Source organism: Pelobates fuscus, chromosome 2 (assembly GCF_036172605.1).
Source record: "Pelobates fuscus isolate aPelFus1 chromosome 2, aPelFus1.pri, whole genome shotgun sequence".
Classification (NCBI taxonomy): Eukaryota; Metazoa; Chordata; class Amphibia; order Anura; family Pelobatidae; genus Pelobates; species Pelobates fuscus.
This window is the reverse complement of record NC_086318.1, coordinates 223,341,871-223,368,537: the sequence shown is the minus strand read 5'-3', so window position 1 is coordinate 223,368,537 and position 26,667 is coordinate 223,341,871. Positions and strand designations below refer to the sequence as shown.

General features: G+C 42.0%; 1 protein-coding gene across 1 annotated transcript; it reads left to right on the top strand.

Annotated features, from left to right (window-relative positions):
* The first annotated feature begins 3,856 nt into the window (after positions 1 to 3,856).
* LOC134587094 (cytochrome c oxidase assembly protein COX20, mitochondrial) lies at positions 3,857 to 13,995 on the top strand. The gene is made up of 4 exons (XM_063443215.1): positions 3,857 to 3,954; positions 5,958 to 6,072; positions 9,972 to 10,035; positions 13,795 to 13,995. The coding sequence occupies exons 1-4, from the start codon at positions 3,919 to 3,921 to the stop codon at positions 13,928 to 13,930; spliced, it is 351 nt and encodes a 116-aa protein (XP_063299285.1). The 5' UTR covers positions 3,857 to 3,918; the 3' UTR covers positions 13,931 to 13,995.
* The last annotated feature ends 12,672 nt before the right edge of the window (positions 13,996 to 26,667 follow it).

Genomic DNA, 26,667 nt, shown 5'->3' with positions numbered 1-26,667 from the left:
TAACATCCAACCTTTCTAGTGAGTCTCTCATTTACTACTTCCATTCCTGCAGTCACTGATCGGCCAACCGCCTTATGAGATTCCCAGTAACTGTTGAAGGAGACTCTTTTAGAGGCTCAGGGATGTTACAAAAGAGCTGCTGGTAGGTATAGAAAGGAGGCCCCCGTTTATCATATTGGTGACAAGGTTTGGCTTTCAACAAAGAATCTCATGCTTAGGATTCCTTCTCATAAATTGGGTCAAAAGTTCATGGGACCTTTTGAGATCATCACTCAGATCAATGCTGTCACCTTCCGTCTGAAACTTCCAGATTCCATGAAAGTACATCCGGTGTTTCACTTTGCATTGCTTAAACCTTTACATGGTCGATCCCTGCCTGCCCCACCACCAGTCCTTGTAGATGGTGAAGATGAATACGAGGTGGAAACAATTCTTGACTCCAGGATCTTCTGCAACAAGCTTCAATACTTGGTTCATTGGAAAGGCTAGGGTGATGAGGATAGATCGTGGGAGCAAGTGGACAATATTCATGCTCCTGTTCTTCTTCAGTTTTTCTACGCACAGTACCCTGCTAAACCAGAAAATAGTGCATCCAGAGGCTGCGCCTGTAGAGGTGGGGGTTATGTGAGGAACTGACTCTGCTGGGTTTTGAACCATGGTTTCCATGCTGCTAAACCTTTTCCTTACCAGTTCAACAGCCTGATATTTCAAATTTACCGGAGATCTGATAACCTTGACTCTACAAGCAATGAGGTCAGCGCAGGGCCAGTACAAGGATTTCTGCCGCCCTAGGCAAAGAGCCATTTTGCTGCCCCCTCAGGTCACTTACTCACTGAAACACACTGGCAGACACACACTCACTGACATACATACACACACACAGAAACTCACTGACAGACACTTACTGATAGACATACACTCACTCACTGAAACACACTAACATACATACACTTACTGACAGACACACACACAGACGCTCACTGACAGTCACTCCTCTCACCCTCTGTTTAGTATGCCGGGGCCTGAATGACATCATATTCCGGGTCCCGGCATCACAGAGGTGGTGCAAGGGAATAGTGAGAGGCTGCAAGAACAGCCTCCCTCGCTGCCTGGCTTCTCTGCCCCCCGGCATTTTTTTGGCAGAGCAGGCACCTCAAGCAAGCACAGCTTCATGGGTGCCCTGAGATGGTGAGATGACCACCTGCTGCCACCCCTCCTTCTCTACCCCTCCCCCGTGACAGGGCTCCTCTCGGCGCCCCCACCTTCGGGCACCTTGAGGATTGGCCCGGCGCTGGGGGCAGCTCAAGAGCCACTGCTCGCCGGTGGGCGCCCCCAGCAGGCCAGCACCATAGGCGAATGCCTAGTTCACCTAACGGTAGCACCGGCCCTGTATGCGTGCCAACTCTCTTCAGCGGTGTCTGGTTCTTGACCTATATAAGCCACTTCCTGCCTCTGTACCTTTGCCGGATTATTGTGGTTCCTGTACTCCATAATCAAGCTTGTTCCGGTTTCTCCTACCTGTTGCTGAATTTGGACCATTTATCTTTGCTGCTTCTTCTTCCCACTGACCTCGGCTTGCCTTACTACGATTACCATCTTTCTGTTCCAGTCTCTCATCTCTGCTTAAGACCATATGGCCACTCAAGGCTCGGGGGCTCAACCACCTGAAAACATTGCTGATCTGGCTGCTGTACTCCAAACCTTTGTAACATCTCAACATGCTGATAGATTACCCACCACTCATATAGATGCATTGGGATTATCTTCGCGATCCAGGTGGTAATATCAGGCCAATTACCTCTAATAGCTGTTCTCATCTTCGAGCATATGAATTTTCAAATTCAACTAGAGGCATTCTCTCAGAGGCATGGGCACCAGGTACCCTTGCAAATTACAGATCAGCCTGGAAAATTTGGCCTAATTGGTGCATGGAACGGGCTGTGGATCCCATACATTCAGATTTAGCAAACATACTTATTTTTTTGTCCTTTTCATTTGACTCAGGCAAAGCTTATCCCACCATTTTGGTCGATCGATCAGCTATTTCAGCAAATCACGATCCTACTGATTTTTTCCTCTGGGGGTAAACATCCCTTAGTCTACAGTCTTATGAAGGGTATTCGATTTAAAGGGATACTGTAATGCCAGGAATACAAAGCTGTATTTCTGGCACTATCACTCCTCCTGCCTCCCCCCTTTCTCGCACCCCTCTCTCCCCAGTACTTACCTTATCCCAGCGCTGATGTCCCTTGATGCTGGGTCGCGGCTATGCCTCTTCCTCTGTCCCCCGACAAGCGGGGTTTAATGCGCATGTGCGACAAATGCCGCTCACGCTTTAGACCTCCCCACAGGAAAGCACCGAATCAATGCTTTACTATGAGGAAAAAAATCTGATGCTGGAGATCCTCATGCAGAGCGTGAGGACGTCCAGCGTCAGATACCAGACCAAAGGTCTGTTTCAGTTCAGGAAGCCCTCTAGTAGTTTTCTGGTAGACAGCCACTGAGGGCATACCTAGAGCTGCAATGTAAACAATGTAAGCAAAAGGGACATTGCACCCAGACCACTTCAATTAGCTGAAGCGGTCTGGGTGCCTTCAATTCCCTAAATATCATTCTACCTGGGTTGTTACTCTGGTACTCCTGTTATTAGAATCTTGGGGTGACAAATACCTAAAAAAATTTAAGTTTACCACTTTAATATGCCTCATTTCTTTTAAAAGAGTTTCTGACGTTAAAGCTTTAGACCTAAATAGACAACATACTCCTGATGGTGTTAGGTTTTCTATTGTTAGACATACCAAAACCAATGTGTTCTATCCTTCTTTTTCTGACTATCTTCTTCTGTCTTCGAACACATGAACTTAAAGGGACACCATAGTCACCAGAGCTTAATGTAGTTGTTCTGTATATTCATTATATGCAGGCATTTTCATTTAGATGCATTCTGCATATTCATGCTGAGTGTGACAAGGCCTAATGTGAAGACCTTTAAAAATCAAGTTCTGAAAAGGAAGCAGCTCTTGTGCCTGTCTGGCTGCCAATAGAAACCTATAACCATTGTAGTCGAATTTTAAATTACAAGAGTAAAAACGTATTATCTATGCACCAAAACAACTACAATGAAGATGCAGTGGTTCTGGTGCTTAGTGTCTCTTTATGAGAATCTGTAGATAAATGACCTCATGTTTGGGCCATTTTATTCATATTAACTAGTAAACAGATTTAACCCCTTAAGGACACATGACATGTGTGACATGTCACAATTCCCTTTTATTCCAGAGGTTTGGTCCTTAAGGGGTTAAGTAAAGGGGCCAAAATAATGATATATTTATATGTATAATCCCTTTCAAACTAAACGATATTATTCATGAGAGCACTAAATAAAACATTGTATTATAGGGGAACAGATACATAATAATCGTGCCAAGATGGTTCCAGCGTGCAGCTCTCAGTCTGTCACTAAGGAGGTAGCAGCCTTATAGCAGTGTTGGGGTGTGAATATGGTTACTGCTCCATCCATGTATCACACTGATTGTAAGACATGGGACATGTTTAGATTGTTACTATAGTAACACTGCATGCCTATTCCGCCTACAGCAATGGCAAAATAAAGCAGCCCTGGATTTTTTATGTGATTATAAACCGTCTCTCCTCTACACGCGCTCGGCAGTCCCCTGGCTGAAGGCCCCATTTTAACAGAGCATCCGCCCGCTGCCTCCAGCCTACAACAAACCCTTAACATGGCGACGATTGACGTCACTTCCGCCAACCACCGAGAGCCTCCTCAGAGAGCGTCGCTCGATCAGCCTGGAGACGCTCTAGCCTCCATTCAGGTTCTCGTTCGCTTGCGGTGGGCGGGTCCATAGCTATGTCTATGGGCTGCTCTAGTGAAGGTTGAAATAGGTTTCTGCAACCAAAATGGCGGATGAGGGAAGTGAGTTAGCGAAGGAGAAGGTAATCCATTAGGGGTCGGTGGAAGTACAATGACTCACTTCACATGATTTAGATTGTGTACTGTCTAGTTCTACATCCTAATAATCTAATCTGTTACTGTGTATACAGTGTGTGTGTTATGTGAGTGTGCTCTGTGTCAGTGGTGAATGGTACCCAGACAGGCAGGCAGAGTGGTGAATGGTACCCAGACAGACAGGCAGAGTGGTGAATGGTACCCAGACAGACAGGCAGAGTGGTGAATGGTACCCAGACAGAGTGTCAGTACCACAGCTGGAAAGGCTGCTCACTTTAGTGAATAATGCCCAGAGTGATATTCTCCATCATATGTTCAATCAAACTGCACCATAAATAAATCATTGCATACAGTATATGTCACCTGTGTGTTACAGGGACAGCCCAAGAACCATAACCAATACAGCCCTCTATAGTGCTGCTCTACCACTGTAATATCAACACTGGCTGCCAGCTGTGACATCTTAATTCTCATTGAAGGAGAATCTGATTAGCTCCTCTTAGCAAGGTAGGTCCGTGCAGGATTGCACTCATTGGATGAGAGCCCCATGGATCGGTCATGCTTTAGCCATATGAAGGCATCTGGCTTCTTCTGCAGGAGACCGCTGCATACGCTATGGCACCCATGCAAATTGTTAAACCTTTCTGATATGTTTTAACAAATTGCACAGGGATGGCACCAGGGAAATCCTGGCACCATAACAACTACCGCCCTTCTCCGGTCCACTCAGAGCCAGAGATAAGCCCTGCACCACCACACTCACTCAAAGGAGATGGTGCATTGGATCTCTATCCAATTTTTTACCCCCTCCTTTCCCAACTCAGAGTGCAAATGGTCCAATCAAACGTTTCTTTCTCTATGAGAAGTCTTTGGAGCTCCCATGAATTCTTAGCAGCACTGGGAGAATTCATTCATCCATGAAATAATGTTAAAGTGACACTGTAGGCACCCAGACCACTTCAGCTCATTGAAGTGGTCTGGGTGCTGTGTCCCTTTTGCACTTAGTGCTGCAATGCAAAACATTGCAGTTCCAGAGAAGTCTGCCAACAGTGGCTGTTTACCAGACAGCCACTAGAAGGCTTCCTGAATCGAAACGGACCTATCAGACGCTGGACGTCCTCGCGCTCTGCATCAGGAGCTTCAGCGTCATTTTTCCCAATTGGAAAGCATTGATTAATGCTTTCCTTTGGGAAAATCCTAACGTGAGTGCGGCCATTGCATGGGAGGATCATGGGCGGAGCCTGACCCAGTCCCGAGGGACATTGGTGCTGGCTTCAAGTAAGGGAGGGGGCACTGAGGAATTCTATAGTGCCAGGAAAACGGCTTTGTTTTCCTGACACTATAGAATCCCTTTAAGTCTGGATCAAGCATACTAGCATATCTTTGAAATTCCCATGCCGAATAAAAATTGCACTTAGCTGATGCATTGATTGTAAGAGTTTGTCGGCATTGCCATCCAAATATGGCTGAAATCAATGCTGCTAATGCCGAAATAGAGATTCCACTTTTGCAATATCAGCACCTGGAGGCTGGGTCCCAGGTGCTTTTGAGCTTTGGTTAAACTGGAAATGTTTTGATCCAGAAACAAGGAGAGGCACCTGCTGCCTAATGGAATCATAACTATTACATTGTATTGTACCTGGTGCTTAGACAACCCTTTTTAGAGAGCAGAGGCTTTATTTTCCTATATAAACTCAAAAACATTAAGATATTTATCCATTATGAAGATTAAGCATAAGGCTTGCAGTTGGTAGGGGTCTTTTAGAGACTACTAAACAATAAACTGTATTGTATTGTACATTAAAATCCAAATGGCTAAATGTAAGCAAAATAGCTGATCTGAAATTATCTTTCAATTTAACTATAATCACAGCTTCGCTATTTTAGTTTCCATTTTTGCAAAGGATTGATTTGCTACAAATCAGAGTTTAGTGAATAGCCCGGCTATTCTTCCTCCATTTAATAACAAGTCCTAATCTTTTCTTCCTAGTCCTTTAAATTATTGGGAATTCTTGATGTTCGAAACACACCATGTGTCCGAGAATCCATACTTTTTGGATCTGTTGGCTCTTTGGTAATCGGAGTTGGACACTTTCTGGCAACAAGTAAGTGACATATTTGTGAAACACATTTTCCCCCTTCCAGTACTAAAATACATTTTAAGTATCACTGCATTAAAATATGCAGTGATACCTCCGTTCTCCCAATCCCATCGCCAATTTTTTTTTTTTACAAATCCCCTTCCTTCACCGGCTCAGAGCCCTCGCATGCACCTTGAGCCAGGAATAAATTGGTCCAATTAAAAGTTCAATATTAGATGTTTTTGATGCAACATCAGACGGGGGTGCGCCTGGGCGTTTTTTGTATTAAAGTAAGTAAACTTTATTTTAAAAATGCTCTTTGAACATTTTTATCAGGGGAACTGATAGAATAATTCCAATAGGGCATTATTCTATCATGAATTAAACATGATTTGTGAAACTGTTTAACATATGTTTCTTTACACAGTGAGGGGGAAAAGTATTTGATCCCCTGCTGATTTTGAACGTTTGCCCACTGACAAAGAAATGATCAGTCTATAATTTTAATGGTAGGTGTATTTTAACAGTGAGCGGCAGAATAACAAAACAAAAAAATCAAGAAAAGTGCATGTCAAAGTTATAAATTGATTTGCATGTCAATGAGTTAAATAAGTATTTGATTCTCTATCAATCAGCAAGATTTCTTGCTCCCAGATGTCTTTTATACAGGTAATGAGCTGAGATTAGGAGCACTCTCTTAAAGTGCTTGTTACCTGTATAAAAGACACCTGTCCCGAGAAGCACTCAATCTATCAGATTCCAAACTCTCTCTAGCCAAGACCAAAGAGCTGTCCAAGGATGCCAGGGACAAGATTGTAGACCTACACAAGGCTGGAATGGGCTACAAGACCATCGCCAAGCAACTTAGTAAGAAGGTGACAACAGTTGGTGCGATTATTTGCAAATGGAAGAAACACAAAATAACTGTCGGTCTGGTACTCCATGCAAGATCTCACCTCGTGGAGTTTCAATGATCATAAGAACGGTGAGGAACCAGTACCAGAACTACACTGGAGGATCTTGTTATTGATATCAAGGCAGCTGGGACCATAGTCACCAAGAAAACAATTGGTCAAACATTATGCCGTGAAGCCCTGAAATCCTGCAGCGCCCGCAAGATCCCCCTGCTCAAGAAAGCACATGTACAGGCCCGTCTGAAGTTTGCCAATGAACATCTGAATGATTCAGAGGAGAACTGGGTGAAAGTGTTGTGGTCAGATGAGACCAAAATCAAGCTCTTTGGCCTTAACTCACCGTGATTGGAGGAAGAGGAATGCTGCCCATGACCCCCAAGAACAACATCCCCACCGTCAAACATGGAGGTGGAAACATTATGCTTTGGGGGTGTTTTTCTGCTAAGGGGACAGGACAACTGCACCACATAAAAGGGACGATGGACGGGGCCATGTACCATCAAATCTTTGGTGGGAACCTCCTTCCCTCAGCCAGGGCATAGAAAGTGGGTGGGTATTCCAGCATGACAATGACCCAAATCACACAGCCAAGGCAACAAAGGAGTGGCTCAAGAAGAAGCACATAAAGGTCCTGGAGATACTACCATATCCCATCCTGTTCTTTTCAGGTTGTATCCTCTATATATTATTTTGTGCTATACCACCCTTCTTTTTATACTATATCTTGATTTTAGATAACGTCCTGGAGTGGCCTAGCCAGTCTCCAGACCTTAATCCCATAGAAAATCTGTGGAGGGAGCTGAAGGTTTGAGTTGCCAAACGTCAGCCTCGAAACCTTAATGACTTGGAGAGTATCTGCAAAGAGGAGTGGGACAGAATCCCTCCTGAGATGTGCGCAAACCTGGTGGCCAACTACCAGAAACCTTTGACCTCTGTGATTGCCAACGAGGGTTTTGTCACCAAGTACTAAGTCGAAGGGGTCAAATACTTATTTAACTCAATGACATGCAAATCAATTTATAACTTTTTTGACAAAAGTTTTTCTGGATTTTTGTTTTGTAATTCTGTCTCTCACAGAATTTTCTGTTAAAATATACCTACCATTAAAAATATAGACTGATTATTACTTAGTCAGTGGGCAAACATTCAAAATCAGCAGGGGATCAAATACGTTTTTTTACCTCACTGTATGTATATATTTGTAAAGAATGTGTGTACTGTTTAAATAGCCATGAACTTACTTTTAGTGAAATCTTCTAGGTCCTCTTTTGCTAAGCGCCCGGAGGTAGATGTGCGCTGCCCAGTAGCTCCACCCTGTGTCAAGAAGTGTCCCTACTTTGTCTCAGTATATCTTTTGGCTGGGTTGGAATTTCAGGGGTGGGGCGTAACAGTGCTGCTTTAAGTTTCCTTATATGCTATCTTTGCAATCAAGTTTATTAGTTAAAAGTTAATCTGTATAAGGGTTCCAGGGTTTAAAACTTCTTCTTACCCACTAGACACTTACAAGTGGCATTTCAGCCCTGACAAATGTGCCATGGATTCCCAGTGCCTTGTAGGATCCTCAGTGATGTTTTCAATCAGCACCTTATTATTACAGGATATACTACTAAAATTTCTGTCAATCAATATTTGGGCATCACCTGTTCTGTATAGAGTTTAGAAATCTGCCCATCCCAAACACACTGCAGAGAGTTCTTCAAAAGCTGCAGCATACCACCTGACAGGCTGCCAGATTTATAACAGAACAAATTAGGAGAAAGTTCCTCTGTCTTCCTCCTTATATACATAGATGTGCACAAATACACTTTAAGAAAACAAAATGTAAATGTTAGTCATGGTCCTTGAACTTCACAGGTAACTGCAAGACATCCTTCAATGCTTGCACCCACATGCTTGAATTTGTGGATGCAGTGCAGATCATTTGAGGGCACGTCCGTTTCATCTACATCTGTCTTGTACTTTCTTCAAGGAGACATAAGACAATATATTTGTAGGTCTAAATCGAAGCTTATTGGTGTTAAATCATTGTAATCTTGGTTAGCGCAAAGCACCTGGCGATGTGATGTATTGCGCTGTGTGAGGTTGGAGCCAACTTACACTGCGCAATTTGCACATGGGGATTACAGACTTCATTGTATTTTAAATGCACATCAAGACTTCACAATGCAGAGTCCTCCTTAATTGGGTACAAGCTGCCTCTGACAAAAGATCAATAGCACTTGGTGTCAAATAAAATAAAAATAAAAAGATATGTTGATATGTGTGCAGTAAAACAAGGCACGTTACTTATTACTTATTAGCGAGAAATAAAATGAAAATTTTCCTATAAAATGGAACTCCAGGGGAGATGTTTTTCATGTATAATGGCAATTCTTTTATGTCTAGTTTTCAACAGTCATTTGTTGCACCTTCTTACATGATTATTGAGTAAGGTGGGATTTGTAGCAAATCAAAGAGAATAAAAAATTTGGGGCCGAAATAGTCAAACCAAAAACAGTTGAGTAGGAGCATTTTTCTAAAATTCCGCTATTTTGGTCTAAAAATTAAAATTGAAATTTAAGGCAACTCACATGTTGGTGAATAACTCTGTATGACATTCTCTTCAACAAAGAGATGTCTAAAATCTGTCAGCCAATCTTGTCCTTACATAACAAACTTTTGCATCAGCATTCTGCTCATATTCTGTTTAGACAGTATTCACTGGCTGAGATCTATCATCAATTGGTATAATAACGTGGATCTCAAACGGGATATAACACATGCACCCCCCAATCCCTTGCACTCATGACACAATTATTGATTATAGACTCCTGGCACCATAAACACTACAGAACTTTGTAGTGGTCACGATGCTTAGCGTCCCTTCAACAATATAGATGAGTGTTTACCTTGCCATGGGCATGCCAAAGAGCTTTGTTGACATAGGGCTTTGAATTTATTTTATTTTTTAATGATACAAGCAGTTTTTAGAAAATGTATTTTTGAGTAAGTGGCTTCTTTTCGTTACAGGTAGAGTTAGACGTTCTTGTGACCTAGCTGTTGGAGGATTTATTCTCACTACACTTAGCTCTTGGTAAGTGGTGGCAGTGGTGTATTTAAAAAAAAAAAAAATAGAAAATTAGTGGCATGAATAACATGAAAAAGGAAGAACATATTTTATTCAAACACAAAAACTGCAGATGTCACAATGTTTAAGCCATAACTAATTTTATTACAAAAGCTTAATAATATCAACATGCTTGTACTTCTCCAATGCAGCTTCCATATGCAAATAACGCACCAATAGGTTATACAATGTGAATATCCACAAACTGTTACTACACATGTGAAAATACTGAAATTTGGTTTATGATAAGGATATTGCTAAACAAAGTCATCTTGGTTCATGTAAAACTAAATATACAAAATATGTTTTTAGTGTATTTAGAGGTCCATAGATAGCAGATGGGAAGATATCAAATAAACCTTTTTTTTTTTTTTAAATTATTATTATTATTATTTTTTTTTATTCAGACCCTTTTTTTTACTGGCCAAGTTTATTGAAGAACCTAAAACTGTGGATCCTTTTCTGGCTTGTTGTAATTGACTTATATTCTAAATAGGTCCCAGACTTAACAAAAATATAATCGCAAAAAATGGAGCATACTTTCTTGAAATAAGGGTGAGCCCAGTTTTTGTGATTTCCAAAGTGCCCAGTGTGCCAAATTCAGGGGTCATCAGAGAGACTGTCCCTTCACTTCACTGCTGAGATTTCTAATGTGAGTTTTGTCTACTCCACAGTGATGTAATTGGTTACTCTATTGGTGTCAGCAACTATCCCCTCTTTCACATCTTCAAGATTGTATTTGCTACGGGAGGGCTCAAAATGTCCACTAGACATTAGTAAATGACAATTTAGAAAAATGCATAGGCACATTCACCCTGGTAGTGGTAATGTTGAAGGGCTGGCTAGTGGCAGAAGACTTCAATTTTTTAGACCTGGCTAGTGACATATGACTTCAAATTTTAAAGGGACACTATAGTCACCCAGACCACTTCAGCTCAATGAAGTGGTCTGGGTGCCAGGTCCCTCAGGTTTTAACCCTTCAGATGCAAACATAGCAGTTTCAGAGAAACTGCTATGTTTACATTTGGGGTTAATCCAGCCTCTAGTGGCTGTCTTTCGGACAGCCACTAGAAGCGCATCTGCGACGCTGGAGCCATATTTCACCTCCATCACGCAGAGTGTCCATAGGAAAGCATTGCGAAATGCTTTCCTATGGACACTTTGAACGCGTGTGCGGCACTTGCTGTACATGCACATTCGGCTCTGACGTCGGCGAGGGAGGAGAGGTCACGAGCGCCGAGGGAGCCCGGCGCTGGAATAAGGTAAGCTGCTGAAGGGGTTTTAACTACTTCAGCACCACGGGAGGGGGACCCTGAGGGTGGGGGCACCCTCAGGGCACTATAGTGTCAGGAAAACCGCTTTGTTTTCCTGACACTATAGTGATCCTTTAAGCCTAGTTTAGGTGCAGACTCCATTTTTATTTAATGTTGCAATCGTATGCTACAATTGTTTAACTTGTTTTTAATTTTTTTTACATCGCCACTGGGTGTTCCGTGGCCATGGGGCAGGTATTGGTGACCTTTACTTACCTGAATCTGGCCCTCGTGGGCGTGGCCATCTTTATCCGGTGGGTGCTCTTCAGAGCCAGGAGCTGATGTCAATGCACGCGCAAGAGTACAGCATTGATATTTTTGGAGGATCCCACAAGACACAGCCAATTTCCTGTAGAGGAGAAATATAGAGACAAAGTGGTCCCTATTTCAGTGTCAACTATTTCATAGTCAAAATTAGTATTTCATAAAGATTCATTTTTCTGGGGTGGGAGGCTGGGTGACAATGCTGCTTTAACCATTGTATCACCCAGCCTTGCTGATTTTTACTTAAAAGCACCATGGGTGCTTAAGTGATTTTGAATGGTCATAGTGTCTGAAGTATATGTGTAGTGTTTAGATATGAAATGCTGAACAAATATAGAGTTGAACCCCTCTGCTGCTGGAAGTATAATTCTGGTAGCATCATTGAGGCATAGTTAGGCAGCCCGGAACAAGAGTTCTGTACTGGCTGTCAGTTATGTGCATAGAGGGTTATTCACTGTACGAGAGCGATCAGTTGATGCTCTCAGCCAGTGCCTTGTGCTGCTCATGTTCTGCTATGCCTGACATACTAGGAGGAATAACGTCATCAGTGGGGGATCTGCCTGCAGGGAAAACTTTGCCTTACCACTAGAACAGTGATAATTTTTAGGTGTATTTGCTTTTAATACAGGCAAACATGGCATTTTAACAGTTAATATTGTAATTCTAATGTGCACTTTTGCGGAACAAATGGGTTTAGCTACAGCACCCGATAACAATAAACCTCATTTTTAGTTGGACATTGTAGACGTGCAAATGTATGTATTTTTCCTGTATTTCACACTTGTGCAGTTTTTTATGTGTCTCAACAGTCTAATATGTCCAACTACAGTAAAGAAACCAGATTTATAATCTGCAAAGTACAGCTCCCAAGTACAGAAATATTACACATGCAAGGATTTGTAGGATGCTTGTGAAGTTATACTTTCAGATAGGTGAGCTGCCCATTTCAGATTTCAGTCTTGGAATTTTCGCAGATTGGTTTACTGAAAGTATGTCACTTTTGAAGCAAAATTGCCAGTTTAAAGTTCCTTTAAAAAACAAGTTTTGCAGTTGCACTAGCTTAGGACAGATTATTCACTAGTGAGGGAGTTCAACAATAGACCACCACCACAATTGCTGCCAGTGACATCCAATCTGGAATGGTGCAACAGAAATTGGATGCCAATGCCAAAATAATTTCTGGTTAGTGGAAGCTGGTGCATGCCACAATCCAGGCATGAGACATTCAGCAATAGCATTACTAATACATAAAAAGGATACTCAGTGCTTGTAAATAACTTACCGTATATAGTTCAAGATAGCATAACACCCTGATCCGGTGTCTCTGTAGTCCAGTAAAATCAAAGTCAATAAAAGCAAAGGGGTTGGTGTAGCGCCTAGGTTGTCCCTACGAGATATATGTAACGATAAGAAGAAAAGGTAGGAACTGATAGTGTAGTAAGTTGATAAGTTTTAGTAAGGAATGATAAGTAAAATAGGTACTCACACTTTATTATAGAGATTTAGTCCAGCTCCAACTAAAGCGCCTGGATGGAATGATCCCCGTCTCAGGATATAGTGTAAAAGTGGTACAGCAGGCAATACTTATAGTAGTGGGTATTCTCAAAGGAGTGAAACAGAATAAAATAATATAGTGTAGTATTTTACCAAAGATAAGTAGATGTTAGGACGTACACTCACATATTATTTTATTTATTTATTTATAAAATATTTTACCAGGAAAGATACATTGAGATTTCTCTCGTTTTCAAGTATGTCCTGGGTCCACAAAACATTGCATTGATACATTAGGATACAATAAAATACAAAAACAATATTCATTCACAATATATACAAAATTTAACATAGAACATATAAGGGAGCCTCTATTTTGGCTCCTAAAGTATAGAATGAAGTGGTATGATCCCCACTCTAGGATATATAGGTGGTGCAAATATAGGAAAGAAAAATAAATCTGTGCACGCTGTAAAATAGGAGTGTAAGAACAAGTTTAAAAACCTACTTACTATAATTTAATGTAATATATTAAAACATTTATTTTTTTTATAATATAATATTACAGGTTTATGCAACAATATTTAATTGAAGCCTAAGATGGAATGCCTCAAAATTACATTTTGATATCTGACATTAATTTTATTCCCTTTAGGATATACTGTAGATACAATTCTGCAAAACTAAGAATACAACAAAATATACTGAAAACTGCAATGAAAAACAAGGTACTGTACGAAGGAAGCAGTTTTGATCCAACAGTACAAGAGAACAGAGGAAAGAACTCCTAATTATGTTGGAATGAGATCATATTATTAACCATGGACTTCTAATTTACAGACATGAACCTGGAAAATGTTTTTTCTGCATAATTCAAAGGCAATCCACATCATACAGTCCTTTCTGAACAAAATCACATGTCCGTATTTGTGGTTTGTGCTGTCTTGGAATTAAAGATAATGTTTCCTTTTTTTATATTTCCTTCATGCAGTCAGAACCCTTCATAATGGAGCACCTTTTTTTTTTGTTTTTTTGTAAAGTCAGGCATGAGTTATGGTCCAAAATCACTTACATTTTTGATCTTTTGGGTCTTGTCAGTATGGTGATGGTTCTAGTGTAGGATTTGGTCTTTCTGTCATCATATAGCAAAGTACAGAATAGGTTGTGGTGAGAGCAAACTCCCAACTGCTTTATGAGAGAGTGTGTGTTTATCAGTAAAATCCTTGTGCACTCTTAGGACTTTTTTTTACAAAACAAAGGTAGAGGTCCAGTGTGTGTATGTATGTATGTATATATGTGTGTGTGTGTGTGTGTATATATATATATATATATATTACACATACACACACACACACACACACACGACCTCTACCTTTGTTTTGTAAAAAATATATATGTGTGTGTATGTGTATACATACATACATTAGTCACTGGCTATTAAAACTTGAACACAGCCAGCATCTTTATAGCCAAATAAGCTATGCAGATTTTTTTTTTTTTTTTACAATACAAGCGACTGAAGTGGAAATTTACCTGATAAATTTAAAATATATTTTGGCAGTTTCTGTATTCATTGATCAATAATTTTGAATTGAAGAATTAAATCACAGACTATGCTAAATGTCTATATATATAAAATTAAATGCACTTTACAATAAAAAGTATTTCTAAACTCAAATTGCATACTTGCCATTCTCCAAATCCCACTGCATTTAAGCTATTTATTTTTTTAAAGGATCACTATAGTGTCAGGAAAACAAACTCGTTTTCCTGACACTATAGCATCCTTAGGATCCTCCCCCCACCCTCAGGGTCCCCCTCCCTTGGCGCTGAAGGGGTTAAAACCCCTTCAGCTACTTACCTTAATCCAGCACCCGGCTCCCTCGGCGCTGGTGACGTCAGCTCCCGAGTGGAGTAGAATACGCATGCGCATTCAAACAGTCCATAGGAAAGCATTTCTCAATGCTTTCCTATGGACGTTCTGCACGCTGGATGTGAATTTCACAATCAGCGTCGGGGAAGCCCCTCTAGCGGCTATCCGGAAGACAGCCACTAGAGGTTGGATTAACCCTGCTATGTAAACTACATCTGAAGGGTTAAAACCTGGGGGACCTGGCACTCAGACCACTTCATTGAGCTGAAGTGGTTTGGGTGACTATAGTGTCTCTTTAAGTCCTTGTAACTTATTTTAGCCTTGGTGTGATGAAAATGTGGCCGTTTGTAAACTGCCATAGACTGTATAACAAACAACTTTATAAACTATAGCTGCTATGTAATAACGTGCACTATGCAAGTCTTGTTTATGGGTAATCATTGCTTGATTTTCCAGTTAGTATGTATACCTGGGTATACAGTTCAGCTGCAATTTACAGCAAAATAAACAACCTCTTCTTATAAATTCTGTCTGCTTGTATTGATTGTACTGCTTATATTGTATGTGCTGCTCTATACCTACATGCAGTCATTAAAAGGGACTGTCACTTCTTTGGAATATACACCATTGGAAAAAAAAAAAAAAAAAAACCACTGAAAATCACCTAGAACACACCACTTTTTCCCCACGATAATTTGTTTTTGTTTTTTCTTTTAAATTTCTATTATATATTTAGGAAATTCCAACTTTCACAAGGCACAGGCAAGGCAAACATTGCAAATTAAGAGCAGAAATAAAAACATTTCTTTATTTCACCTCTTGTCTATATGTTTTATCTATGCTCAATACCAACTGCAAAAGACAAAACTCGTAACAATGATGGCCAGGGAACTATAGAAGTACTAGGTTGCAGGACAACGAAGTGTGGATTTCTAAATTTTAGTTTTTACACCACACAAATACATATTTGTTAAAGTGACACTCCAATGCCAGATAAATTGTTTTCCTGGCACTGCAGGTCCCCTCTCCCTCCCACCTCCCATCCCCAAAGGCAGCGACGATGTCCCTCATCTCTGCTTCTTCCTCCGCCACCGCTCCTCCCTTTCATTACGTCAGCCGGCGGGGGAGACTGAGCCCGCCCGCCAGCTGTGGAGACCTAATGTGCATGCGCGGCAATGCTTTCCTATGGGGATTTTAGCGACGCTGAAGGTCCTCACACAGAACCTGTGCTATGGACCAGGAAGTGCCCTCTAGTGGCTGTCTAGTAGACAGCCACTAGGGGAGGGCTTAACCCTGCAAAGTAATTATTGCAGTTTGTGAGAACTGCAATAATTACAGTTGCAGGGTTAAGGGTAGTGGAAGTTGGCACCCAGACCACTCCAATGAGCAGAAGTGGTCTGGGTGACTGGAGTGTCCCTTTTAAATATAGAGCTGTATGAAGTGGGAAGTGACAGTTCCACTTTTAATAAATATGACGCTCCATTTTTGATATATGGAAAGGCTGAGCCTGTTGTTGTGGGAGGAGGGGTTACCTGGCCTATACATTTACAGGCCACCCCTTCCACTGGGCCGAGAACTCCTGGTTCAGCAGAAAACCATCTACCTCCGGTTCAAAGGTAATCAACGGCAACTACCTAAACTCCAAGACAAGCTGTATTCATTTTCGCTCACTCAAGTAAAAAAACAGCAGCGTCCCTCGAAGCTCATGGGGCCTAGCCGCAACTTTTTCTGTTGCTGTTTGCGGGTTTTTTCAACAGAACCGTAAGTTTGTTAGTTTTGGGCCATGCTATTACTGACATTCCAGGCTACATTTGGCTTTTCACTAACTAGGGTGGCATTTGGATTTCAGTCCGTATTCGTTCCTCATTCCGTATATGCCAAATTTCACTACTAACACAATTAGAGCTTATTTCAATCACAGTAATACCTCTACATTCACAGGCAACCCCTTCCACTGAGCCGAGACCTCCTGGTCCAGCCCATCCACTGCTCCCTTTATTAAGCATTCACTTAGTGAGCCCTCTTTTAAAGGCCTACCCGAACATCTGTTTCGGCACACCACAACTGTGTTATACCACCACTACTATAACCCGGCTTATTTTCCCCGACTACAAACAATTTTTAAAGTGAAACAACATTAGAAATACAAATATGCTTTTCTACCACTCATTATTCTCTTCAGTCTTAGATATATGGGCCTCCCTTTATAAGGTCTTTATGCTATATTTTGGACAAACAGAATTTCCTCCCGGTCACTGGCTGTCCTCGCTGGGGCATAGAACTGTAGCAACATTTCGTTTAGCTCTCCTTGATTAGAACCCCTCACTCTCCTCCAACATATAATTAATAACGCCTATTTGAAGAAATTTGAAGAACACCATTTACTGTACCAAAAGAGCTTTATTCCTTAAGGACACAGCTTCAGAATCTTGTCTTACGCTTAAGGACAAAAGACATTTTTGCATTTTTTTGCTGTTTGTGTTCAAACGCAATTTGCATCTCTGTCATTTATTGCACCAACACATATTATACATCGTTTTTTAGAGGGCAAACAGGGCTTTAATGTGATGTTACATATACATATATACATTCTTATTAATTATATAAGAATGCCAAAAAATTGGGGGGGGGGGGAGAATATATTTTTTTCACAGTTTTGGCAATAATAGCGTGTGCATAATATGTCCAGCTTAGAAAAAGTAATATAAAATAAATTAATTTATGTGTCTTGATTTATACGTAGTGATGTCCCGAACGGTTCGCTGGCGAATAGTTCCTGGCGACCATAGCGTGTTCGTGTTCTCCACGGACGGCGAACATATGCGATGTTCGGTCCGCCCCCTATTCGTCATGATTGAGTAAACTTTGACCCTGTACTTCACAGTCAGCAGACACATTCCAGCCAATCAGCAGCAGACCCTCCCACCTCCTAGACCGCATACAATTTAGATTCATTCAGAAGCTGCATTCATTTTTATTTATTTTTTTTGTATTTTTTTTTGTGTGTTTGTGTTTATTATACATTATCCTCCATAGCCAGTAACCTGTGTTTATTATACCACCATCTGGACCCCGGAGCGGCAGTGCTGTGATGTGATAAGGCGCTGCGAGGGAGCTCTAATCTCACCGCTCTGCTCCCTCGCGCGCTGTCTGCTGATGCCGCGGGAGCCGGAATATGACGTCATATTCCGGCTCCCGCGGCATCAGCAGACAGCCCGCGATCGAGCAGGGCGGTGAGATTAAAGCTCCCTCGCCGCGCCTGATCACAGCACTGCCGCACGCCGCCCAGCAGCCCCACTGGACCACAGGGAATGATCCATCATCCACACCAGCTCTCCAGGTAGGGAGGCAGGGTGGAAAATTTGTATTTATTAAAATAATTAGTGAATGTTTGTCATGTGTCTGTGTCTGTGAGTGACAATGTGTGTGTCTGTGAGTGACAGTGTGTGTGTCTGTGAGTGACAGCGTGACAGCGTTTGTGAGTGAGAGCGTGTGTGTCTGTGAGTGACAGCGTGTGTGTCTGTGAGTGACAACGTATGTGAGTGTCTGTCTGTGAGTTAGTGTGTGTGTCTGTGAGTGACAGCGTGTGTGTCTGTGAGTGACAACGTATGTGAGTGTCTGTCTGTGAGTTACAGTGTGTGTGTCTGTGAGTGACAGCGTCTGTCTGTGAGTGACTGTGTGTGTGTGTGTGAGTGAGTGCGTCTGTGTGTGTCTGTGAGTGATTGTATGAGTGATTGTGCATGTGAGTGTATGAGTGTGTCTGTCAGTGTATGATGAGTGTGTGTCTGTCAAATCAGTGAGAGTATGTTTGTCATTGAGTCAGTGTGTGACTATCAGTGTGTCTGTCAATGAGTGTAAATCAGTGTGGGTCTGTCAGTGTCAATGAATGAGTGTGTGTCAGATCAATGAGTCTGTGTCTGTCAGTGACGTCTGTGTGTTTGTCATTGAGTGTGTGACTGTCAGTGTGTACAGAGTGGAGCAGAGCGGAGCGCGGTACAGGAGCTTCTGTTTCCTGTACCTGGCCAGACTGACAGGAGGTGCTCACAGAGAGAGCACTCCCTGTCAGTCCAGCCGGGTACAGAAAACTGAAGCTCCTTTAGGGGATCGGCTCCGCTCGGCAATGCAACAATAGAGGAAGGAGGCACACCAGGAAGGAAAAGAGGGGGGAGGGGAGAAGAACACTAAGGGACAGGGAAGGGACCACTAATGGTCGGGGAGGGGAGAGGGGCTGGTTAAGAGGCACATAGGTGAAGAAAAATGCATCTTCGCCTATCTACCTAAAAATCCAAGCACCGGCCCTGGTTGAACCTAGGCAGCATGATGTCTTAGGCCGGCCCAGAGAGTGAGTGAGTGAGTGAGTGAATAATATAATATATATGTTCAGAAACATATTAGTAATATATGTAAATCGGGTTCATGCAAAGAGGGTGAAAAGGTATTCAAGAAAAACACACTTATTGCATCAAATTTACAAAGCCAAACTTTTAAAAGCTTTCCTCATTTCTTTCTCGGGATGAGGAATATATCGGTTGTAGACTGAGGATTTCCATCTGCCCAATCTTTTAATAATATGCACTGGAGTGTCAGTGTTGAAGGAGACCCACGCTGCCCCTATTCTAAATGAAAGACCCGAGACATGGATACAACCCAATCTTAGGAGTAGTGTTCTGATGTAGAAGATGAATTTAGCAGTAGTCAGAGGGATTCAGTGAGAGTAGTGGTGAAATGTGTGTGGCATGACTGAGTGTGGGTAAGTAAGAGTCAAGTATTTTAACCGGGCACTAGTTCTAGGTGGGATAAAGTGGTATAGCGGATGGATGAGTAGTTTGGTTAGTTTTAGAGGTTTATAGAGAAAGTATATAGTGATCATGATTTTTAGCGATATCCAATATTTTTAAGGTGGTCCCAGTGCCACCACTCATATCTGGTGTCACAATAGCTTGCATTTTTAAAAAAATATATATATATTTTTGACTGTAATATAATAGCAGTCAGTTTCCTTCACACGTGTGCGTTTCAGGGCCTGCCCGGGCACAGTGTCACACCAGTGCAACTCATATCTGGTGTAACAGTAGTGTACATTTTAAAAAAAAATACAGGGGGCTTGTTGTCACCTTTCGGGGACCCTTGGTGTTGTACGTGGCTGGGTGGAGGAAGAGACCTTCAATGACATCAGTGAGGACAAGGAACGGGACATGGCTAGCTTGATATCCAACCTTGTGCAAATGGACTGTTTGCGGTGCATTAAACGGGGAGTTTGGTCTGTCACTGTGAAGCGGGCGTATCCCTTACACTACCTGATCGATACAATATCATACCTGATGTTTTTTTTTTTTTATTATTATTTATTTTTTTGTGCATGAGGAGTTACAAGCATATATCAAGTGCCACAACAGCACACATGGATTAAGCACCAGTATCGACAATGTGGTACTCAAAAAACTGCACTTTTTTTTTTTTTTGTAGGTTGTAACAATCTCGTAACAATTTTGACATGTAGTGAATATTATGCTAAAATAGCAAGCACATATGTGTTTCAAGCTAAATTCAAACACAATATTTATGAAGCGCAATAAAAAGATAACCGCAGGCGTGTTATATTTGCTTATAGTCCTACATGAGTTAACATATAATGGAGCGATCACCTGGAAAGCAGGGATAGAAGGCATAACATACAGGCATATACTGCTGGAACAGGTCACATTTTTTTGTTTTTCTCTTTGTTTTTTCCTTCCTTTTTGCATTGCAAAGTCTGGCAGTTTAAACAGTACCATTTTTGTTCATGAAAAAAAAAAGAGGTTATGAGACTTCAACAGTTGGCAATAATCATGCTAGACTGGATAACTATATGACAACGTTATCTACGCTTAAGTTTATAGCATGGTATTGAGAGCGCAAGTTGCAAAAAAAATAATTAACAATAAATTAACTTTAATGGTACGTTTAGCCTGTGGTGCTGCATGACCTGTAACTTAGCTATTCTGGTAACGATATAAGTAATGCAGGTTTACAACGCTATGTACATGTTAATACAGTTAGATTATAATGTGACAGTTATGCTAGGTCTGAAAACGTTGCTTTAATAGAGCTAAATCACTACGTTTAGGTTATCACCCTGGTCGCCCAAACAGTCTCAGTGAGGAGGGCCATCACCATGGTGGGTTCTTATGTGCTGGGGTAGTCCCATCGCTAACCGATACCTGCTTTGCATGGGTAGCAGGGAGTGAGTGTCCTGGCCATGCTGTGGATTTCCCTCTGGGTGCTCACGGATTGCAGCTGTGGTGGCGATGCCCTTTTTTCCCTCTGTGAGCTGACGCCCGCCATAGTAAGGAGGTTGGTGTCGTCCGCATGGGTTTTCCATATTTCGAATCGATCACTTGCAGGCTATGAGGGATAAGTGTGGTTGGACGGTCTCCTTGTCTGGTTGTTCTGCTGGGCAGCAGGCTCCGTGCTTCTAGGTGGGGATGTGAGATGCGCGGTGTATGTCCGCCTCCTCTGTGTTGCTGTTGACCTCGTTGGTGATAGGGGCTGCGGGGGTAAGAGAGGATTTTCTTGCCCCTCCGTATGGCAAGGTCGTGAGGTGGCAGCCGCGGTGTCCTCCATGAGCCCCATGAGAGGGCCGGTCGTCCCCTTGTCCTCCGCGCACATAGCGCCCGCCATCTTGGATGCAGCGGTTAGGCCCCCCAGCCTCAGATGTAGTGTCTCGATCAGGGCCACAGGGTGAGGGCCGGGATCACCCCCGCCGGCCCACAGGGGGGGGAACAGGGCCGAGTCTGCTCCAGTGTGCACCTCTGGCCGGGTACTGTGTAGTGGGATAGTGGGGCAGCGGCCGTCCGCCCCACTCACCGCCGGAGAAGGCCTTAGCTGAGGTAGTGAGAATTTCTCCTCCAGGGGACTGCAGCTCGGTGAGCCAGCCTCTCCATGGATCCAGTGGTCCTTCTGTTCAGGGCACAATTGCTGTCGGTCTGTTTTTAGATGGAAAAACATGGTTTAGTCGTATTATTTAGTAGTGTAGTTCAGGAGCTGCTCGTGCTTGCGACCGTCCAGCTCGGCGGACCGGCCCCGCCCCCATACCTGATGTTTTAAAGCACGTTATTCCAAACAATTTAGGAATGTTAGGTGATTTATGCCCTTTATGGATTAAAACCAGACTCTGCATCAACTATGTAATTTTCCATGGGAGTTTTGCCATGGATCCCCCTCCGGCATGCCACAGTCCAGGTGTTAGTCCCCTTGAAACAACTTTTCCATCACTATCGTGGCCAGAAAGAGTCCCTGTGGGTTTTAAAATTCGCCTGCCTATTGAAGTCTATGGCGGTTCGCCGGGTTCGCCCGTTCGCGAACATTTGCGGAAATTCGCGTTCGCCATTAGCGAACGGAAAATTTTATGTTTGTGACATCACTATTTATACATCATATGTATAGGATTTCAGCTTATTTTGAAAGTTGCAGGTCACAAAATACAAGGACTAAAATAAAATTTACATTTGCAACAATTTTAGAAGTTGGTATGTTTGTCTTGTAGGTTTAGTAGCCAACACAGAAAAACCAATTGCCACACAAAAGTGTATATTTATATAAAGTAGACATCACAGGCTATTTAACTAAGGCTAGTTTGACACTTTTTACGTAGACATTTCATCGCAAATCTCTTCTAAATATTGGAGTAAAATTGTGTTTTTTCTTTATTTTGGCATATACACATTATTATTATTATTATTATTATGATATTTATAGAGCGCCATCAAATTCCGCAGCGCTTTACAATGGGTGGACGAACAGACATGTAGTTGTAACCAGACAAGTTGGACACACAGGAACAGAGGGGTTGAGGGCCCTGCTCAACGAGCTTACATGCTAGAGGGAGTGGGGTAAAATGACACAAAAGGTAAGGATAGTATTAGACTAGTGACAGTTCCAGAAGAGGAACCAGTTGGGAGCTATTAACAGTTTAATTGATATGCTTTTATGAAGAAGTGGGTTTTTAACGATTTTTTGAAGGAATGGAGACTGGGTGAGCATCTAACGGAGGAGGGAAGCGAGTTCCACAGGAACGGTGCAGCCCTCGAGAAATCTTGAAGGCGAGCATCAGAGGTGGGAGTACGGACAGAAGATAGACGTAAGTCTTCAGCAGATCGTAAGGGCCTAGACGGGACATACTTGTGTATAAGGGAGGATAGATAGGTGGGAGCAGCATTATGTAGAGATTTGAAAGCAAGAACCAGAATTTTAAATTGAGCTATATATTTTATAGGAAGTCAATGTAGGGACTGACAGAAGGGTCAGGCATGGGAGGTGCGGGCGGACAGGAAGATAAGCCTCGCCGCCACATTCATTATGGACTGTAACGGCGCAAGTTGGGAGCACGTAAGACCACTGAGAAGCGGATTACAGTAGTCAAGGTGAGGAAGGACAGTGGAATGGACCAACACCTTAGTCGCATCTGGCGTTAAGTAGGGACGGATGCGTGCAATGTTTTTGAGATGGAAATGACAGGATTTGGCGATAGATTGAACATGAGGCTTGAAGGAGAGATCGGAGTCAAAGAGAACACCTAGGCAGCGAGCCTGCGTGGTGGAGCTGCTGGTAGCACCGTTGACTTGGAGGGAGACAGACACAGGAGTAACAACACTTGAGGGAGAAAAGACCAGAATTTCAGTTTTGGTCAAGTTTAGTTTAAGGAAGTGGGCAGCCATCCAGTTAGAAACAGCAGAGAGGCAGTCAGAGACACTAGTCAAGAGGGACGGGGAGAGATCAGGAGAGGACAGGTAGATTTGCGTGTCATCTGCATAGAAATGATATTGGAAGCCAAAGGAGCTAACGAGTTTACCAAGGGAGGCAGTATAGATGGAGAACAGTAGGGGACCAAGGACTGAACCTTGGGGGACACCAACAGAGAGGAGTTGGGGAGAAGAAGCAGATCCACAGAAAGAAACACTGAAAGAGCGCTGGGAGAGGTAGGAGGAGCACCAGGAGAGAGCAATATCTTGTAGACCGATATTGCGGAGGATGAGAAGAAGCTGTTGATGATGATCAACAGTGTCAAAAGCCGCAGACAGGTCAAGGAGAATTAGGATAGAGTAGTGACCACGAGATTTTGCAGCGAGTAGATCAAGGTTTTTGTAATGTGTATGTTGTAAAGCTGGTGTGTGCTATTCCTGCACAGAACCCCATATTGTGTTCAGCTACATCTGCTGAGTATAACATAACCCCAATTGTATGCCTTTGGCACTTTTCTGTAAAGCTGCAATGCCATATAAGAGACAAGGCTATTTCAGTTTCTATAGTTAGAATTTTCGTAGATGGATTTGACGTATCATTTTAGGGTATTATAGCAGTGTGACTGTTCAAATAACCCCACAAAGGGCTTTCATTTGATAAAGCAGAAGCCCCAGGGTATCTTATATGGTGTATATTGTTGTGCCTTAACTTGTCACCATTTTTTCACCAATTCATGTCAATGTTTGTGGTGGGGAAATGTCATTTTTACATATATGTTGCATTTTGGCTGAGTATTTCTTGCACTTAATATGTACCACTGTCATAAAACTATCCAAATTATGCTCAGTTACATCTTCTGAGTAAAAATATGACAAATGTATGACCTAGACATTATTTTGTGAAGTTACAGTGCTGTAAAAGAGACGTGACAAGTTCAGGGTTTTAAGTGTGAATTTTCATGGAAGGTTTTGATGCATCCGTGTCCCACTTTGGAGCACTTGAGCAGGCTACATATTACAACTACACCATAAAGGCGTACCATTTCTTAAAGAAGACATCCCAGGGTATTTCAAAAGGCATATTTCGAACCTTAGCGTGGGATAATTTTTATGCTAGTTTGTACCAAGTGTAGTGGTATTAAGCATTTTTTTCTGCCTTTTGACACGCAAGGTGAGTTTGCACAGTATATTTTGCAAACCTTATGTGTGCTATGACTGTATAATACTATGTCGTCTGAGTACAGCAATACCTTATGTGTGCTATGACTGTATAAAGCTATGTCGTCTGAGTACAACAATACCCACATATGTACCTTTGCTAGGTATATGTGGATGTTGAAGGGGCACATTTGAGACGCAGTCATTCGGGTTTTTTTCTTAGAAGTTTTACGCTGTTTCCATGTTCCATTTTAGAGTAGTTTAGCTGGTTGGTTATTGAAACTTCTCCACAAACACATACTATTTAATAAAGAATACACCCTGGTTTACGTCAAAAGGCATATTTTGAACCTTAGGTTGGGATCATTTTTTTCTCTAGTTTGTTCCAGGTGTAGTGGTAATGAGCATTTTTAAATGTATTTCATTTACTTTTTTAAACTTTTTTTACTTTTTAAAACTCCCACCCACCCCAGCTAGCAAATTATATCATTTTAATATATTTAAATACATTAATTAAATAAATTTAACCCCTGTGGGTTAAAAAAAAAAAAAATCGGATCACACTATAATACTGTGATCTGTATTTCGATCACTGTATATAGTGATTAAATGGCAGGGAAGGGGTTAATTTTTATTAGGACTGGGTACATTGGGGTGGGATTTTTTTAACTTTTTAAAAACATTTTTTTTAACTTTTAAGACTTTATTAAAACAGTTTTACATTAGCCCCTAGCTAGCCTAACACCAAATTCCCCACTAACTCCCACCCACCCCAACTAGCTAAATTTATAATTTTAATATATTTAAATTAATAAAATAAATTTAACCCCTGAGGGTTACAAAAAATAAAAGTTGACCCTCAGGGGTTAAAAAAATAATAATAAATTAGATCACAGTAAAATGTATACCCTGCCAATTGATCACTGCAGCCAGTGATCAATTGGCAGGTAAGCAGTTCATTTTATTAAAGCAGGGGAAGGGGGGTGGGATTTTACTATAACGTTATTATTTATTTATTTTTTTAACAGGGAGAAGATCACTGCTGATCTGTCTCCCTGCACTTCACACAGACCGTGGAAGAGCAGGGAAGCAAATCGTGAGTCCCTGCAGCACATGTGCTTGCTCTGACAGCCTGTCAGAGCAATCACTGTTGCAGGGGCAGCGCGATCGGGTGCTCCCGGTCTGCCTCTAATACAGAGATTGCGGCAATCTGGGGTTAACTTTACCGCATGACGGACCTGGTCCGTCATTCGGCATTAACGGTTTCCCTGCCATGACGGACCAGGTCCGTCATTCATCACGAAGGGTTTAAGGAACATTTTAGGGTCAGGAACACAAATGTGTATTCCTGACCCTATAGTGGTAAAACCACCAACTGCCCCCACATTGCCTCCCTAAATATAGTTAAATCTTACTTGTATTCAAGTCTGCTGCTGCCTCAAATTGTAGCACAAATTGCTAAAAAAAAAATCAGAACGGATAGAAAGGTTTCAGAACACATTTGCTGCATATACAGCAGTGTAGCTGCAGACCACTCAGATGCCCATGATGACCCCTGTCCACTGCTGAAAGCATCTTCAGTGGTGACATAAGAATTATAACTGGACTATGGAAGCACTGAGGGAAAAAAGTTGTCTGTTCTGATGACTCATGTTTTCTTTAAGATCAGGTGGATGACTGGGTCGTTTACCTGGGGAAGAGATGGCAGCAGGATGAAAGCAGAAGCAATTGGAAGCTGTATGCAATGCTCTCTTGGAAAATCTTGGGTCCTGGCATT